This window comes from Melopsittacus undulatus, chromosome 3, assembly GCF_012275295.1.
Source record: "Melopsittacus undulatus isolate bMelUnd1 chromosome 3, bMelUnd1.mat.Z, whole genome shotgun sequence".
Classification (NCBI taxonomy): Eukaryota; Metazoa; Chordata; class Aves; order Psittaciformes; family Psittaculidae; genus Melopsittacus; species Melopsittacus undulatus.
Genome location: NC_047529.1, coordinates 79,208,781 through 79,228,902, shown reverse-complemented (window position 1 = coordinate 79,228,902; position 20,122 = coordinate 79,208,781). Strand labels below are relative to the sequence as shown.

Here is a 20,122-nt window from a genome sequence, read left to right as displayed (position 1 = left end):
TTGCTTTAGCCAAGTTTCTTTCTAGTATTCCTATATGGTATTTATTGAAGGTATAGAAGAAGATGCATATATTTTTCTACCAGCTGAATTTGCCTTTTGTACAGCATTGCTATTGATGAACCACAAAGCTAGTAAACTTTCTTGTTCTGTTTCATGTCTTTGCTGATGATTCCACCTGGAAATATTTGTGATTCCCTCTTTAAGTGTTTTTTGTGTTAATCTAAAAATCTGTTTTGCAAAGGTATGCACAATGCAATGTCTTTAAAGAACATATTTGAAATATAATTAAGAAATTTTAATTAATACAAATACACAAATTAATTTTAATTAATACAAATATATCTGCACATACTACTGATGCAAAATTCAACAAGAAAATACTCTTCAGTATTCAATACTGACTTGTATGAAATCATGTTATTAATAAAACACATTTAAGTAGCATCAAGTAAGTATAAATTGATTAAAATCAATTGTATGAAAACAATTAATATATAAAATTATTTAAGGAAATTGATTAAACTTGAGAATCATGCCTACATTTTGAATATACTCAAATGCTTTGATTGTAGGAGACACAACCAAACGAATTGAGGTTTTTCTTGTCCCAGTAAGTAATGAGTTTCTCAGAACTTTTGTATTTTTTTTCAGTTCTAAGATATCAGTAAGAAAATACATTATGGACAGGCCTCAGCAGGCATCACAAATATTTCCAGATTGAATCATCAGAGAAGGCAAGAGATAAGAGCAAGCTGATTTGCAGTCCTTATGGTAGGACACAAGGTAACTGAAGGTGTGGCTGGTGTGAGAATTCATCTGGAAGATACCTGCATTCTCTTTTATACCTTATTATTACCATAAATGTAATGTGGGTTTTTTGCATATGCATGTGTAATTGGCTTAGTATATTGAGGTCCTGATGCTGATTGAGGTGCCAGTATTAATAGAATCATAGAGTCATTAGATTGGAAAAGACCTTTAAGACACTGATTCCAGCCTTTAACTGAACACTGCCAAGTCCACCACTAAACCATGTCCCTAAGTAGTACATCTATACATCTTTCTTTTAAATACCTCCAGAGATGGTGATTCAACCACTTCCCTGGGCAGCCAGTTCCAGTGCTTGATAACTCTTTTTGGTGAAGACATTTTTCCTAATAGCCAGTCTAAACCTTTTGAGATGCAACTTGAGGCCATTTCCTCTTCTTATTGCTTGTTACTTTGGAGAAGAGACTGACCCCCACCTCACTACAGCCTCCTTTGAGATAGTGGTAGTGAGTGATAAGGTCTCCCCTGAACCTCTTTTTCTCCAGGCTAAACAACCCAGTTTTCCCAGCTACTCCTCATAAGACTTGTGCTCAAGACCTTTCACAACTTCATTACTCTTCTTTGGACGTGTTCCAGCACCTCACTGTCTTGTTGTGAGGGGCCCAAAACAACATAGTATTTGAGGTGCGGCCTCACCAGTACTGAGCACAGGAAGACAATAACTTCTCTAGTGCTGAATAAACACACTATTTCTGGTTGAGGAGAAGCTCAGTATGACCCAGGATATATACTTGCAGCCCAGAAAGCCAACTGTATCCTGGGCTGCATTTAAAGAAGCATGTCCAATAAGTCAAGCAACGTGATTTTCCTCTTCTGCTCTGCTCTCATGAGACCCCACCTGCAGTACTGCATCCAGCTCTGAGGCCCCCAACATAAGTGGGACCTAGACCTGCTGGAGAGAGTGCAGAGGAGGGCTGTAGATGATCAGAGGGCTGGAGCATCTCTGCTGTGGAGACAGGCTGAGAGAGCTGGGGTTGTTCTGGCTGGAGAAGGCTCCAGGGAGACCTTAGAGCAGCCTCCTAGTACCTAAAGGGGGCATACAAGAAATCTGGAGAGGGACTTTTTACAAGGGCATGTAGGGATGGGATAAGGGGGAGTGGCTTTAACCTAAAAGAAAGCAAATTTAGATTAGATATTTGAAAAAAAATCTTCCCTATGAGGATGGTGACACTGGAACAGTTTTCCCAAGAGAAGCTGTGGATATCCCATCCCTGGCAGTGCTCAAGGCCAGGCTAGATGGGGCTTTGAGCCATGTGGTCTATTGGAAGATGTCCCTGTCCATGGCAGGAGAGTTGGAACTAGATGATCTTTAATGTCCCTTCCAACCCAAACCATTCTATAATTCTATGTATTATTATATAAAAGGCCTTATCCCTTCTTTTCTCCTCTCTTTCACTTGCCTCTTTAATGTGATCATCTCTCTCATTTTGTTTGCAGTGTTAAATACAACTCTCTTAGCCATCCCTTATAAAAGACTCCTCTCTGCTTAAAAGACAGAAGTAATTTTCCTCACCTGTTACAGCTTAAGCACATTTTCTGCTAACACAGCTGACCTTATATTGAACACATAATTTCTCATGAAGGAGTTCTTGCCAACATCCTGTGTAATGTTCTGGTTACTTTTACACCTTCTCTAGTCTAGAGCAGATAGGGTGCTAGCAGTTGATCGTAGAAGATGCATACCAAAACCTTCATATAATTCAGAGCCATGGGACTTTTGCCATAAATGTTGAGGAAACAAGGAGAAAATATGCACTGTCAAGGTTTTACTCTCTCAGTCTTCTGTCGTGGAAGTTGTTTATTTGCCTGCACTGATCACTTAGGCTCTTAGGGGTTTGCTTCTTGTTGGGATACCATCTTTACATGTCTCAGTCTCTAAATTTCCGGGAACTGTTCAATGACCTGGATCTAAATCTTTGAAGATAGCCAGAATAAATGCTCTATATTCAAGAAAGATTTCAAGGATTGTTCAGAATTGTGATGTTTTCAGTTTTACAGCTCTTAGTTCTGTAAATTGCTTTTTTTGTTTGTTTGTTTTTTGTTGTTTAATGTTTGGGCAACAACAAGCTTGCAGTTCCTTATTTTATACCTCGATCTTTTGATTCAACTGTGTTTGCAGATGTTCATAATTTGAAACAAGATTATATAATTAGGTAAACTCCCTGGTATTTGCAACTACTTTTGCACTGCCTTTCTGAAAGGAAAAATACACACTGCTGAAAACTGTAATTGGAATAAATGACTCTTTATTCTTTGCTGTAATTACCATAATGTTATTCTGAGCACAGGTGGGAAATTGCTATTAATAGGACCTGTTTAGAATTAAAAAAGAGAAAATGGCAAGGAATCATGCCAAAATGGGTTTCCAAGAGAGTGCTACAATTACTTTAGAAAGGGTTAGTAACAAATAATTTCCTAAATGGCAGGGTTTGTTTTGGTTTGTTTTCATTTATGTGTTTGCATGTTTGCCTTTTTGAAGCTATTTAAAAAATCTAGTATTTTTAGTATCGTATATTTATATTTCATTTCCAAGTGTACCACCCAAACTCCTTTTTTGTCCACCCTCACTGTTGATCTACATAAATATTCCCAGATTTACTACTTGATTGCCACATATACCATCAATACAAATGACTCGCTATGCTACACAGCAAGCACATGTAGGCCTTGAGAGATCCCTGATTGGTCACCGTATTCACAATTATGCTGGGAACAATTCTTTATCTCCAGTGCACTCAATCTTATTTCTTATTAATCCACTTACTGATCCACTACTAAACAGCTGGAGCTTTCAGAGAAATTCAATCACTCTTTATAAATACGAGCTCATCTGGCAGAATTTTGTGTCTTGTGTGAGATAATATTCTTTCCCATTTGTTCCTAACTATCAGGTTATAGCCTGAGGAATGAAGACAGTCTTTGCTGTAGTATTAGTTGCTTTCATCACAAATTTTATTCTTGCATATGAATGTGTAAGCACTCTTAATATTGGTTTTGTGGGGAAAGGAAAGAAGTTCACAAGTTCACAGAATGAGATATTTTTTATATATTTACATGAGTTATTTTTCTTTAATTTTTCTACCATTACTTGCTTTTGTGTCATGTGCTAGGATACACAGTTCTGTCTGTCTGCTCTGTCCTGTTTGGTCAATATTTTATATTTAACTGATGTATATATCTATGTGCTGACTATTTTTTTTTTCTTTCCAAACTGAGTCTTGATTCATCAGAAAATTTTAAAACCTCTGGGCTTAGGAAAAGAGGATCACAGGTGACAGGTGTTTTCCTGCTGAGGACAATATTGTCTTTGAGTGTGTTACTTCTGGAATGCGAGACTGACTTAAAAATCCCACCAACTTACAAGGATACTAGGTAGAGACACCATCCCATTAGTCCTTCCTCAGTTGTGCTTCTGCACACTGACAGTCCAGCTGACCAGCAGATGGGGAATGGGTCATGTAGCTCTTCACTGACATTCTTCAGTTCAACTCAGGCAATTTCAACCTTATGGTAACAGGGATTTTGCTTTCTTCAGAAGATGACATAGCTCTGAATAATTTGATTTTTGAAAATTTTTCCAAGTGTTTCACCATTTAAGGATATCTTATTTGAGAAGAAATTAGTATTTGAGCACTTGCACCTTCTTTTATGCTGTCTTTAACATCATGATTGTTTTTTGTTTGGCCTCTCAGTCTCCATTTCTGTGTATAAATAATCTCAGGAGTTTTTGTCACATTCAGGTAAGCTAATGTCTGAGATCACCTCTAATTCTGCTCTTAACACTATATTCAGTGAGTTCATTTGTGCTCTTTTGGTCAGCCCTGACTTGGTCAGGCAGTTGGATATGTGATCATTGTAGACTCATTCCAACTGAAAAATCCAATCCTATCCTATCCTATCCTATCCTATCCTATCCTATCCTATCCTATCCTATCCCTTCTGAGTTGTAGTACTTTATTTGCATTACATCTTGTTCACCATTTGCTCTCTAAGTCATATTATCTGAATGAAAAAATCAGATAGTAGTAGTTCTACAATAAAAACTTCTTTTGTGTTTACCTGAAAATTTTATTCATGCATTAATTCCTGCAGGCCACAGCAAGGGGTTAGGCTATAGTGTGATTACAGTGGGCTTTGAGCTTTCACCAGTTTTAGTGGAAGTACTCCTATGAAGCCCTAATGCTGACCCATATGACCAGCATGGGTCTTAATTTCACTATCTACAGTACCTGCTTCTGAGTTATTCCCTGCTTTTGTGCAGGGAGTTATAACATATTTTAAAATACTGGTTTAACCTTTCATGTATTTTAGGATCTTGACAGTGCTATAACAGGGAGACAGAGTTTGGAGATGGAGATCACAAACCTCCAAGATAAACTGACTGCTAACCAGAAAACTTTAGATGCCTCAAAGTGGGAATTGCACAATCTGAAAAAATCTTCTAGTGAACTGGATGGAAGCTTGAAGAGCAGCAGAGAAGAGGCCAGGATTGCTCAGAGCTCTTTAATGTCTTTTAAAAAGCAAATTGCTACCCTACTCAGTGGTGGATCTACAAGAGTTAAACCTTCAGAGAAGTCCATTTTGGAGAGGATTCAAGAAATAAATCGCAAAGAGGAGAGCAAAAAAATAGTAAGTTAGCAACTGCTGTACTCACCCAACATGTGTATTTATTCTATTTGGATCCTATTTAATTTTATTAATCTGTTAAAATGTTGGTTCCGTCAGTGCAGGTTTTGAAATTACAGACATCTTTAATTTTTGTTGTCTATTGATTTGAGATAATAGGTGAAAAACATCAATGTTTTATCAGGTAAAAAGGAGTCAGAAATGAAATAAAATGAGTATTAGATGCTGCTAACAAGAAAAGACACAATAGTGACTTCAAGGACCGACTTGTTTCTGAAAGTGGACATAATTGATGAGTTGCCCTGGGCAACTTCTTTCCCTTCAATCCCTTAAAACCTGCATCTGAAAAGAAAAAAGTACTTTTACTCTTATAATTAAACATTGTTGAAATTATAACTGTTCACCATACAGGAGAAAGGCAAAAGGAAGGTAGCTGAGTATTCTAATGCTTTGGCTCTAGACATTTGGGCTTGCAGTGTTTGCAAAGATTTGTTTGCATGTACAGGTAGAGAATGGACAGCTCAAGAGGAAGGCAAGCCAAAATGCAGTCTGACCAATGTCAGAATTCTGACACTGCACTTTCTCAAATGGGTATATATTAATTTTGTCAGGAAACCCTATCATACAATTAAAAGTCACCCACTAAATCAAAAGTTGTTTTCACTGAGTCACCGAAAAACAACTTCTGTCTCCTTAAAAGATTTTAAGATTTGAGCATCTCCTGCTGATGTGATAGCTTTTTATGTTAGCAAATGTTTTTGTTTTCTGTCCAAGACTGGAAATAATTGTTGAAAATACCCCTGTGCAATTTTATTAGATATTTTATTGAAAATACAGACCAGCTCCCCTATACATTAGTTTGAGAGTCAGTATGCCAAATTTCAATGAAAGCAAGCTTTGTGAAATTTCTTGATATTTGAAAGAGATCCACTGAAGTAGAAGTATGGCAGGAACTTTTTAATACAAAAGCTCTTTACACATGGTTTTGCTATATGTCAGGGACTGTTGTTTACATAAGCAAAATGCTTCCAAATTGAAATCTAATAAGAATTTTATGTGAATTTGTGTTTGCACCATTTGGTGTTTTGGCATATAGTTCACTCTGTTGAGATGTTGATTATGTTGGAGACTGCTGAGGACCACTGAGAAGGGGAAATTTAAGTAGCTATTGTCTAAGAAGGTTTTGCTCTGTCAGGTAGGTCTAGCATAGCATTCTGCCTCTGCTAACAAATACAGCGATCGCCTGCTATGCTTCTAGCAATGCTAACCCAAAATGCTAATTCTTCCTTAAAAATAAATAAATAAATATCTGTGGCTCAGTTTCCTGAATGATAAATGTTAGCTTTAAACTTCATATTGTTTGGTGATTTTGTTCATTGAAGCTGAATGGTGAAACTTTGTCCATCACTCTATTTGCTAAGTATGTTAAGTGATGAAGCTTTCATGTTTTAGTGCTCTGTCTCATTTGAAAAAATTTATTTGCATGGCTCCAAAAGGAACTTTGTCACTAAAACAGTGTTGGCATCTATTCTCAGAAGAGTTTCTGCATTAAGATTAGGGGCTTTGAAATAACTAAGCTAAAATGCCAGTATTATGCATCTGTGAATCCGTTTCTAGTAGAGCATAGACTTTGTCATCAAAAAGCTGTTTTACATTGAGCTGATTTCCCTTCTGCTAATCAGAACTAAAAAAAAAACCAAACCCACATCAACATTTTCTAAGATTATATTTGTAAAGAATATACACGCTTGTATATATTCCTAAATCAGATTCCTAGTGCATCTCTGGGTGATTTTTTTTTTTTTTTTTTTTCCAGCATTTGGATGCCACATCACTGTTAGGATATGTAGGCTTTACTATCAGGCAATCAAGAAAAAGATTAATTGTCTTCAGATAGGATTAGTTTCTTAGATAGACCTTTCAGTAAACTGAGCAACCTTAAGTAAAAGGCATACACAAGTGAGTCATAAAACATCTTGGCAGGGTTAATTAGCCTGTAGTATTGCTGGTGCCCAAGCCAACTTGTTTCAAAACAGTCCCTTTGTGGCTGAAATCCAGCACCACAGCTAGGGTTATGAATCCAGCAGCTGGCTGCCTTGCTGTTGGAAATTAAACATGTGCTAATGAATGTGTTAATGTGTAACAGGAAGGGGATTACAATTAGGTCTTCTCTTTCCCTGAGTAAAGATTGTATCATTTCTGTCAGGACATTTTGCAGACAGCTTGCCTTTGCAATCTAGGCATGTGGTATCCGGAAAAGACAATGCAAGAATATGGCAGAGAGAGGATCCTCTCCAGAGTGTTTTGATGTCTTCTCTAAACAGGTTTTGGTTTATAAATTTTAAATCATCATTGCATCTCCTCTGGGAATTGTGACTAAACGTTCATCTTTACATCCTGGCCTGGGCAGGTATGTCTGGCTCACCTCTGCACGTGCACCTGTCAGAATGAGCTGTGAAAAAATTAATATTTCAAAAGGCCTGTGAGAAAATAATTCCCTGCAAGTGCTGTAGTCATATTTTCCATGAAACTGCTGTAGTCAGAATTTCTGTGAAATCTGAAATGCTCTTGAAGATTATGTCTCCTAATAATAATGATTTTGGTATCTGAAGGGCATTTGAGTTAGCTGTAGTCTCTACACTAGCCCTTAGCATTAACATTAAAAACATAAATCACATATACTCTGACAATGGCCAGTGATAGGTGTTCTACTGCAGGGTTGAGTAAGTGCTTTGAATCAGTGTCCTAATGGTCTTTTCAGCAGTTATTGTAAGATGTGTATTATCAGAATATATTTGGACAGCCCTTGGGTATGTTGGTCCTTTATCAATTGTAACATACTGGAGGGATTCACAGGCACCTGAAGTCCAAGGCAAGCAAATGTTCTCTGTTCATACAGAGTACGGTCCTGGTTATGAAGTCTTCAGGTTCAGGTCCTTTCTGTTTGACAAGTTCTGTTGCAGATCTGTGGCAGTAACTAAAATTCATATGGCTTAAAGTATTTCTCTTAACTACCTGCAGCTGATTGTACATTGCCTTAATTTTATATTGATATACAGACTCTAAGTGCAAAATTGTACTAGGCTATACTACTAAAAGCTTATTATGAGAGAAAAAGGTCAGCAAGATTTTAGTGAGGGTTATTTAGTTGTAGAAGGGAGGTGTTGAAGGGAGGACCTGCCTCTGGAAAAGAGCATTTGCAGCTTCTTATAACACAAGAAATAAAAGGTGTTAGTTCATCTGCTAGCCATACTAAAACAAAAAGCAGGCAGTGTTTATTTGCAGGCTGGCTGATCAAACTGCACAAGTCATAGGCACAGAAAATCATGGGGGTGAGTACTGCAGGACCAAAAATGCAGCCTTTGTAAGTCTTTGGATATAGGTATGGATGGATAACAAGGGTGCAACTCTGTTTTAGGAAATCCATAAGCTGTTGATTGTCCCTTAGCCAAGGATGAAGGATATTCCAGGATGCTCTGGAAGATAAACTGACAGTCTGATGATTTTGCAGTCTCACCTCCTGTGGTACGATACCTCACCTTCTCATGTTTATGGATCTTTAAAGCCTGTCAAAGACCCATGCAGCTGGGCTGTTCCCAGAGCTGCTTTTCAGCCTGGTAAAGGGACTCTGGGTTCTCTGGCAGCAGCACAAGACTTGTGGGAAAAGGTTACTGAAAGTTCTTTATTTTATTTTTTCCCACTGCTGAGAGATGTGTGATGCAGAAAAGCATAAAATATTTGTGTTCTTGCAGCATTATTATTGTTCAGTGTTTTCTACCACTGTGTGAGCAGCAGTAACTTCTCAGTGTTTTTTTAGGCTGGCTGGGTTCAAACTATTGTTCATATTTAATTGCAGTCTAAGTGGGAAACTTTTTTTTTGCCATTAAAATTAATGGGAGTTTTGTATGCTTATTGTTTGTTTTATTAACAGGAGGCAAACAGATGTGTAAAATTAAGAGACTGCATGGAGATGAGTGTTTGAACACTGAGTTACAAATGCAGCATAATTAATTGCATAACCAAATTATGTGACAGAAGAGGAGACAGGGGAAAGAGGGAAGGAAGCAAGCAACTTTTTTGACAGAATTGTCTTCCAGTATTTAGCACTAATCATATGCTTTCAAGCATTTAATTTAGAAATAGTTTACAATTTTAAAACCATGGCATTATGTGTAGGTGTTGCAAAGTTAACAGTGTAGAGCTAGAAGTGTTTTCAGACACTCGTTGTGAATCTAGTTTTGTGTTGTGGGATTTTAGTCTTTAGCCTTGGGTTCTAGTTAGATTACAGAAATTAATATTATTATTTTTTTTTTTTCTGGCGAAACCTTTAAGTTAAACATCCTTTAACTGTTAATGACTCCTCTGAGACTTAGTTATCCATATCTACAGTCTACCTACATACTGCATGTATTTTCTAAATCACTTAACTGTTTTTTCCACTCTCCTAGACAGACTAGTGATTTTATTGGTTTATTTAGAAGAGTGTTAGTTGACTGCCAGGTGTGTCTATTTTGCTAACATCTCTGGAAAGTTTGTGCATAAATTAGCTTGTATTATTTTTTTATGGATATTAGACCCTTTTAGTCAGTTGACTTAAGTATGTTTTTTGAGGTTCACTTTTGGATGTCTCACATGTTATCACTTCTGCCATTTTCTCCTTGCTGTTACAGCAGATTTAAATGCTTGTATTTTAAAGACAGGTATTTTACTATCTTTTTAATAATTTGAAGATGCATCTTTCACATCTTTCTAACCTTTCCATACTCACCTAGCTGCATATATTTTGTTGGTTTGCTTACACCCTAGGTGGTATCTCAGCTTGAAACCCAAATAGCTAAATTGACTGAAGCTTTGGAAAATCAGACCAGATTGTATCAAGAAGCTATGGAGCGGAGCTGGAATGCTGAAAAACGTTCTGAGACTTTCCAGGATCAACTGAAACACTTGGAAGAGGAATTACTCTCTGTAGATCTGATGCAGGATGGCTTGAAGCTTGAGAAACAAAAAGTAGTTGCATGCATTATTTTCTTTGGCACAAAAGTCACTAAAGACAGAGATACAGCTAGTTGCATTGCATTGATCTGCCAGAATATTACTCAACGTACAGCAAGTAATAGAATTTTAGTGTGAGGTGTCCCTGCCCATGGCAGGGAGGTTGGAACTGGATGATCTTAACGTCCTTTCCAACCCTAACTATTCTATGATTCTATGAATTAGCAATGTCAGGCATCATGTAGGGTGTATAATACCTTTTTTTTTAACCAACAATTTTAGTTAGAAAAGCAACTAAGCTTTTGAGTTCAAAGTTCATTTAATGTGAAAAATCCCAAACGGATTAAAAAAAGTTTTTGTAAAGATATCAAAGGCCCTTCAAAGTTCCTCTGATCTCAAAGTTTTTTCTGATCTCTCAGTTTTTCTCTAATATATCATCTAGCCTGCAGTCTTTCAAGATCTTTCAATCCTTGACTCTTTTATATCCTTAGACCATCAAAATACCAGGATTTTTTTACTAATTGTAAGAATGAATACACTGTTAGTCTGTAACACATCCACATACTAAGACTGTGAAAATGACATAGTACCTGGAAAGCTAAACTAGCAATCCCATATAGTGAAGGAAGACAAAGTTGTAGCATGTTAACAAGCAAAGATCAATGCTTAGAAAGTTGAATTTGCAAAGAATCAACAATTTGATGTTGGCTGTTTTGCATTTGTCTATGACACAATTACTTTAATGAATGACATGCCCACCATGTTGGAAGCAAAACAGAAAATGGAGCATTTCCTTCCCCTCTGCTTCCCCTGTAAAGGAAGTGTGGTCCTGGATTCTTAATTTCTCACTAGGTTTTGCTGCAATAGAGAAATTTTTATCATGATTTTTTTTTTCTGTTAATGTACAACCTCAGTGCTTTCTTCTTCTGCTGCTGTTTTTAACTTTTTGAATCAGAAGCATAATGAAACACAAAGAGATTCTTGCTATGTTTTATTGTCTTGGGCTCTAGCAACAATTATGGAAATGGTTTGTAGTGTTGTTTTTTTGATTATGGGTTGCAACAGATGTAGGAGAAAACAAGACAAACATAATTCTTGTCAGAAAGACAGCTTTGAGTTTTGCAAAAGAGGCTTATTGAGACCAGGGAACTAATAGAATTTTTAAAGAGCTAGTAGGGAAATAAGGAAATATAACAAAATAAGGAAAAAACAGATTAAATAGTATTTTATATCTGTATGTGTTCACATCAATAAACCAAATGGAGATGCATTTAAAATAGTCTCTAAAGCAATTTGTAAGCCGTTAACTGTTATCTTTAAAACTTGATGTTCCAAAGAAGGGCAAAAGGCTGACCATGTTGACATTCCTTTGCCTCCTCAGACTACATTGTATCTCACCCATGGCATCCCGGGTACCAGTTTTATTTGTTTTAATGCTCACAGCAGTGAGCAGTCACAGCACTTGCAACTGGTTAGTATGTACCTGTCCTTAAAAACATTTTCCTGCCAATGCATGTCCATGTACAGCAGCAGAGCCACAGACAGAAACTGGAATCAAAAGCAGACACATATATCTAGTGCTCTTCTTACTGCAGAGGAGCAAAAAGAAGAATCTGGTCTTGCTAACAAGATAAATACAGTAGGTCCTGGGATTTATGAACAAAATAATTGTTGACTGAAAAAGGAAAAATGGAGAATTTGCAGTTGTGTCGGGAGTGTGTTCTATAAACATACCATTTCAGCATCCTATTTCTTGTGAATAGTAGACTTATAGTTGGTTGCCAGTGTAAGGGGAATTGTTTTTAAATTGTACTTCAGGACTTTTAATGAAGTTATTCTTTTACCCGCTTTTCTACATCTTATCTTAGTACCTGAAATTTCTGGAACAACTTAATGAGAAGATGAAGCTGGATAGCCTAGCAGCAGAAGTTGGGTTTGATATGAACATGGACACAATTCTAGCCCGGGTAGAACAGCTAGTGAAATTGGAAGGTGATGCAGTGATTGAAAACAAGACTATGGCGTATAGCCTAAAAAGGAAGGTAAGCAAAAAAGGCATGTTATTACTGTTTGATTCAAAGATAAGCATTGTTATGGTTATATTTTTATGGTGGCTTGCTAGAGGCAGCAGTTTGGAGCTTCATGTATGTACAAGGAATTTCAAAGATGTCCATTACATAAAAAAAAAAAACCAAACATTTGCAAACTGTGTAAACAGAGAGTATATTAAACCAACTAAAACCACAAGTCAGTTAAATACGTAATCCTGTTTTTCACAACTTCTTATATAAATGTATGAATTTATGCATGTTCATGTGTATATATATGTCTACTTTTTAATACACATTTATAATATATTTCTTTAAACAACTAACATTGATATTTAAATCTAAAAGGATTATTTGGAAAGGAGGGCATCTTATGCAAACTTCTCTAGAAACTGGTAGGTTGTACTTCACCAGGTATTTCAACATTTTGAATGAGACTGTGACCCTTTAGGGGCACAGATACCCCTCTCATCCTGTTAAGAAAAAGTGAAATCTTCAGGTTTTAGGCTTATCAGAATGGTTCAGAGCTTAGAATTAGGTCTGTTTAAAGTTTAAAACAACACTGTGTTTTCTCTGGATGCAATTGCCTCTTTAGAAGGGAGTATAGTTATGGGAAGGGAGTAAAGTATGTTAATACTACTCCGAAGTTCTGGAGTAAAGCCCGACAGCTCAGCTCAGGCTTTTTTGAAAATGGGTAGCTCCCTGAACACCATAATTACAAAATTAAGCTGCTGGGCCTCGTGTTGTATCCAGCAGTGGATGAGAGCAGTGGATTAGAGCTTTTATATTTCTGTATGTTGATTCTCCTTGCACACTAGCATTAATTAACTGATTAAAGATGGAAATATCTTAAACTACCACCACTGAAACCACTATTTCCTTAATCAATCTCTCTTACATCTTGCATTTGACTAGCATTTTATACTTCAGGCCATCTCAGATGTTATAAATGATGCACAGTGTTTGAATAGTGTACAGTCCACAGATAAATTCATTCTAAAAGGTAGTGCACAAATTCAGAGATGGAGAAGCACAATGAATTGGTAATATGAAAGCTATCGAGTTTTGTATATATGTTTATACTGCTTTACAGAGTTTTCAAGAGAGGAATAGGAGTTCAAGTTAAATATACAAGATAGGGATTAAATTTACAAAGCGATCTGTGTAGTACCATTGTCTTTCACATCTATCTTTTCAAATATCTTTGTGTTTGGAAAATTAGTTGAAGACTCAGAAAGAAAAACTTGAAAGCAAAGAGCTGCACATGAACATTCTGCGGCAGAAAATAACCCAGTTGGAAGAGGAGAAGCAAGTAAGGACCGCCTTAGCTGTAGAGAGGGATGAGGCCAATCTCACTGTCAGAAAGTTACATAAGATGATAGAGAAGTTACAGAAGCAGCTTGATCTGGCTAGGGAAATGAACACTGATCTCAAAGCCAAGCTGTCAGAAACCAATGAACTTAAGGTGAGTTAAAAGATTACTTTTGTGCTTCAATTCATTTTCCTATTCCAGTTGGATACAGCTGGAGTTCATTTAAAGTAAATGTGTTCATGGAAGACTGCTCAAATCCGTGTAGGTGGATAAAGCAAATATAATATTAAATATTTATATTTTTTTGTGTTATTTTACAATTTGTCTTGTTATACTAAACAAAATCTACAAAGCTCAATGTCAATACTTGGGCTTGCATAAGAAAAATACATTACATGCATCCCTTTCTTTCCTGTTGCCGTGCCTATAATCCTACATTTTCCCATACATTGCTCACAGAAGATCTACTCTGATAGGTATGGAGGGAAGGTGGAAGAGGTTTTTCTGCATAAAGCAGGGTGCTAAATTTTCATTGCTCCTGCGTTCAGGTGAGTACAAGTATTTTGCAGTCATTGGTAGCTTGCCACTGCTGAAAGAATTTAATATTGATTTTATGTGAGTTTGTGTCTTGTGGCTGATGGAATGAAAGGGATAATTAGGTGCATGTTCCAACAATTTTTACCAGCAAAACATTTGGCAACTCTTTTTCATACTAGCAGAGTGTGAATTCTCACTGTGGGTTATTGTCTTTCTAATTACCACTTCTCACAAAACCTTCAGAGAATTAACTGCCTTTGAATTGAAAATCTTTTTGTTAATTGAATTAAAATTGACCAGTCTCCTTTAACAGCTTTTCAGTATGCACATACATGTGATTTCAACGAGAACCCATAAGAAACTACATTATAATGCTTATTCATAACTATTCCTGATGTTTTTATTATATGCTTGTGTTAGGTGGAAAAGCTTGACAAATTTAACAGTACTTTATGTTACCGCAGATTAAAACTTTGGAGCAGAACAGAACAATAGAAGAACTCAATAAATCTCAAGGCAAATTGGAAAGAATGAAAGAAAAGGCTGAGAAAGAACTCACCTCTGTTAAATCAGAACTTGTTTTGAAGGAGCGTAAAGCTACTGAAGATAATGAAAAAAACAAAAATATGTTAGAAGCGGTTACTAGTGAGATAAAGGCACTTAAAACAGCCCTTGCAGAATTATCAAAAAGGGAGAGACAGGTAGGTGTATAAGTATTTGGCAAGTGCTAGCTCTCTCAAGAATGTGGTGGTATAGGCGAAGCAGCTATCCAGCTGTGCTGAAAACTTTTGTGAAAGAAATTTTAGCTCATACTTATGAGCCAGAATGACAGCCTGCTTTAGGGCTAATGGTCAGCTCTGGTGGCTGTAGCAGCTAACAGCAAAGTGTGTATATTCTTGAGTAGACGTATAAAACCAATAAAACCCCCTGTTTTCGAAGCATTATTATATCATACTGCAGAGTAAAAAACAGAGAAGTGAAGCTATATGTGAAGAGTCAAAAAAGTAGAGATTGCTAGAAGGGATATATAGTGGGGAAATAGTTGGATATACTGGGATTTTACAAGAGTAACTGTAAGTTTAAAGATATTTATACTGGATTTCCTCTGTCTGTGGGGTTAACAGAAAACTTTCCTGACTTCCTATATCCTTATTGCATATTTCTGGACATAAATAAATATCAGCATAACCAGCATTCATTTTAATAAACCTAGATAAAGAGTATAATGACTTATGACAAAAGGATGTTCACAGAGACTGGTAACATCAGTATATGACCACCACAGTCAACTACTGATTAAAATCTGAATATATTTTGTTTGTATGAAATTACCTAAAGTCCTTATTTTCAGTAGTACTTGGGTAACGAATGTTAATGTCTTGGTTGAGTTTTAATGGTTTTGTTATAAGGATTTTTTCCATTCATAGCCTCCACCCTCCCTTATTTTTTATTTCTTTCTATTGGAACGAGACCTCTTCTATTTTTCTGTAAGTGCAGCATGAAAACAGAATGTAGTGTGTGTTTTTGGCTTCTGCTGCCCCTCCTAATATCTTGGGTTAATGCTTTAAATTGCATTAATTTCCAATTTTACTTCAGACAGTTTTGCTCACTGGATGGAAGGTGCAAAGAAAATAAAGTTCTTACTGCCATACCAAACCTCTGGTTTTGAGTCTTTAGTGTTGTTTATCTTTTATTATTTTTCTCGTTTGCTTCAAGTTGTGCCTATCTTGAGAAGTATTAACTGTTTTTGAAGAAAGTCTTATATAGAGAGTTAGATGGTATTTGTATTAGCTTCTAGTAATTCAGCAGAACTGTTGTGTTCTTAATACCTATGTTGCATTGTTTTTAAAGCTGAAATACATGTTTCATTTATTTTTTTTCCTACAACTTATATGTTTTAGTGCAAGATTTTAAAAAGTTTTTGTGATGAGGCACTGGCATGGGTTGCCCAAGGGAGTTGTGAATGCTCCATCTCTGGCAGTGTTTAAGGTCAGGTTGGACAGAGCCTTGGGTGACATGTTTTAGTGTGAGGTGTCCCTGCCCATGGCAGGGGGGTTGGAACTGGATGATCTTAAGGTCCACCCTCAGCAAGTTTGCCGATGACACCAAGCTGTGTGGTTCTGTTGATACGCTGGAGAGAAGGAATGCCATCCAGAGGGACCTTAGCACGCTTGTGAGGTGGGCTGATGCCAACCTCATGCAGTTTAACCATGCCAAGTGCAAGGTCCTACACCTGGGTCGGAGCAATCCCAGGCACAGCTACAGGTTGGGCAAATAAGAGATTTGGAGCAGCCCTGTGGAGAAGGACTTGGGGTGTTGGTCAATGAGAAAATGGACATGAGCTGGCTTCAGTGTGTGCTCACAGCCCAGAAAGCCACCAGTATTCTGGGCTGCATCAAAAGGAACGTGACCAGCAGGTCGAAGGAGGTGATCCTGCCCCTCTACTCTGCTCTCGTGAGACCTCACTTGGAGTATTGTGTGCAGTTCTGGTGTCCTCAACATAAAAAGGACATGGAACTGTTAGAACAAGTCCAGAGGAGGGCCACGAGGATGATCAGGGGACTGGAGCACCTCCTGTATGAAGACAGGCTGAGAAAGTTGGGGCTGTTCAGCCTGGAGAAGAGAAGGCTGCGTGGAGACCTCATAGCAGCCTTCCAGTGTCTGAAGGGGTCTACAGGGATGCTGGGGAGGGACTATTCATTAGGGACTGTAGTGATAGGACAAGGGGTAATGGGTTCAAACTTAAACAGCAGAGGTTTAGATTGGATATAAGGAAGAAATTCTTTACTGTAAGGGTGGTGAGGCACTGGAATGGGTTGGCCAAGGAAGTTGTCAATGTTCCATCCCTGGCAGTGTTCAAGGCCAGGTTGGATGAAGCCTTGGGTGATATGGTTTAGTGTGAGGTGTCCCTGCCCATGGCAGGGGGGTTGGAACTAGATGATCTTAAGGTCCTTTCCAACCCTAACTATTCTATGATTCTATGATTCTGTGTGCTTACAGTACTATAGCCACACTTAGGAGTCTAATCATGCATGGTGCATCTTGCTCCATGTGAGACATGCAAAGTTGCCTTGCAGTGTGTATTGTCTGTTGCTTTTTTTTGGAGTTTTAAAATTCAGTTTGATGTCTGATACTGGGGCATTTTTTTGCATCCAGGAGTAATGGTTCTCTTTGTTGGTTTATGTGGAAGAATTTCTCTTTGTTGTTAAACCTTTATCTGCATTTTCACTGAAATGCCTGTACTGGACTTTATATACCACAATATAACAGTTAGAAAAGATTTTTTTGTCTGAGTGTTATTCCATTAAAATGAAAAAAAAATCCAGAATTTAAAATTTAAATAAATGAGTGATTTTAAGGATTTCTTTAAGGGCTCTTTGTGTTTTTCAGTTTAGGTTATTTGCTGATGAAAGTTATTGAATTCTTAACATATATATTGCTCATTCAGCATAGCTATGACCTGCTCTTCCCATCAGAAATAAAGTGTGAGATAATTGTGTGTAGGCTTTAATTTGTATCTATTCCCTCTGGCAAAATCCTGCCAGATAAGTAAACTGTGTTAGTGCATCAAGTTTAATTTGACTGCATTTGATACATGGTTGTAGTGCAGTTTGCTCACAGTTGGTGTAATTAAGTTGAACAGATACTAGAGCAAGCAATTTGGTGCAAAGCACATGCCCTAACGTGCTCTCAGGGAATCAGTTAGATTTGCTGTATAAACATCTTGTGGGGTTCTAATTCATCCAAAGACTGGTTCTTTGCAGAGGGCTGTCTTGATCTTTTAACAATAAGTCTCTACAGAAAAAAAAAATCCAGCTTTGCTGCCTGCTCATTCTGTGATCCAGATGTTTAAAAAAATCTTTAGCTTCTGCCAAATTGTACTTACCTAGCACACTGCCAGAGTCCCACATCAATGATCTCCTGACTGTGTTTTGAAGACAGTATATGGGAGCTTGGGGGTTTCTGGTGTTACATTGTTCCAACAGTTCACCCCAAGACATCTCACTGCTTTGGTAAACCAGATAGCTGAGTCTGAATTCTCAAATCCTTCTGTCCTGTCTTAGTTTCCATATGTTTTTCTGAACTCATGATAGCTCCTCAGGGTTTGTAGTGGGATTGAAAAAGTCTTTGTCAAAGTCTTGAAACTGAGACCTTGTTTTCAGGGAGTTGCATCACAGATGTTGCAACTGCTTTAGAGTTCTGCATGGTATTCTTGAGGTTGGACACATATTTCAGGAGTACTTTTATCTCCCTTTCCGTATCTCCCCCTTACCATTAACTGTCAGCATGATTGGTGGAGTGAGGGTGCTGCCACACCAGACCTCTAGCCTGGCTTCTTGATAGCTTTGATATTTCTGTGACATTTCAAGTCTCTCTCATGCTTGGGAATGCAGATCTTGACACTCAAATAGACAGCAAGACAAGGATGTTTCCTCAAATAGGAACATTTTCCTCTTTCAATTGTGTATTGATGATATGGGGTATTAAGGCATTGTCCATTGAAGAGGCATTGAAGTTTGATTTATTATGATCCATATTGTGAATTGAAAAGAGTAAATCAGCATTCATTTTCATCTGACCTTAAGCTTTTAATTTAGTTGCTGAATGAGTCTGATGACAATTACTTGCGGATATCTGTCCATTTGGAACTGGAGAAAAAGCTGGTTTCTTTAATTACTTTGCCAAATACCCTTCGTATGACATATTTTTGGCAGCTATGCGCAGAAGAAAAACGAGCATTTCCCAGGCTGCATCTTGAATTTTGGCTGCATTCTGATTCCAAGTCAGAGTCAGACCAAAGGATGTGCCAAACCTCCACCTTTCTTTTCATTTCCTTCTTTCTGCTGTGGTTTTCACAAAGAAGTACAGAGTGGACGAGAATGTTGGCAGGCTGTGGTCAGGAGCTTGAGGTCAGGACCAGCACTTCAGCCTGTGCTGTGGGATGTGCCCACTGGAGTTTCCAGTTGTCTGTATAGTTCCTTAGCACCTCAGCTGTTTATGTGTTTTGTTATGTGACATATGTCCCAAAAGGCTATTTCCACCCTCATCATCTCTCTGTATTGAGCAACAGCAGAAACTCCTGTAATTCCTGACAATTCCTGCTATTCCAGCTAATGCAAATGCTTGTGTTTGTATTTATGCATATATGTATATGTTCTTCTAGGCATCCCCTTTGCTTGGTATTTAATGTATTAGTAATTCCTTTCTGTTTGATCTTGCAGCTGACAGATTTCCGAGAGGTGGTCTCACGGATGCTGGGCCTCAACATTGCCAGCCTGGCTCTTCCTGACTATGAAATCATTACACGTCTTGAAAGGCTGATTCACTCTCATCACCACCACTACTTCCCCTGTGTCTGCCTCAAAGAAATGGCAAGGGCACCAGAGGAACACTCCCAAAGAAACATACAGCTTCTTCACTGACACACACATTTTGTAAGGAGACAGAACAAATTAAAACTTCCTTCTACACCTCCCTACCTGCTAGACATGTGTAGAAAGCAGATATTTATTTCTGCTCTCTGTGCTACAGACACTAATTTGGGCTGATTTTTAGTGTTTTGATAGGGAGACTTAGTTGAATGGATCAAGTAAACCCAGCAGCCTTGAGATAGCAAACAGAAAATCCCTGGGCAGCATAATACTGAAGTTATAAAAATGATATGTAGTATGTGAACAAGTATAGCCCTCAAGTTTCATTGCAGAGGTGTTGAAGGCATGGGACACTAGAGGTCAGTTTTGGGAAGTGCTTGCTAATGAATGGCAACTTCAGTGACATT

At 37.6% G+C, this 20,122-nt stretch overlaps 1 protein-coding gene across 1 annotated transcript in view; it reads left to right on the top strand.

Annotated features, from left to right (window-relative positions):
- The window catches only part of CCDC170 (coiled-coil domain containing 170), a 36,254-nt gene extending 16,479 nt beyond the window's left edge, over positions 1-19,775 (top strand). The window contains exons 6-11 of the mRNA XM_031049860.2: positions 5,140-5,457; positions 10,261-10,461; positions 12,315-12,488; positions 13,717-13,959; positions 14,808-15,044; positions 19,566-19,775. Coding sequence (XP_030905720.2) covers positions 5,140-5,457; positions 10,261-10,461; positions 12,315-12,488; positions 13,717-13,959; positions 14,808-15,044; positions 19,566-19,766 — 1,374 coding nt within the window. The 3' untranslated portion in view covers positions 19,767-19,775. The remainder of the gene's footprint in view (positions 1-5,139; positions 5,458-10,260; positions 10,462-12,314; positions 12,489-13,716; positions 13,960-14,807; positions 15,045-19,565) is intronic.
- The last annotated feature ends 347 nt before the right edge of the window (positions 19,776-20,122 follow it).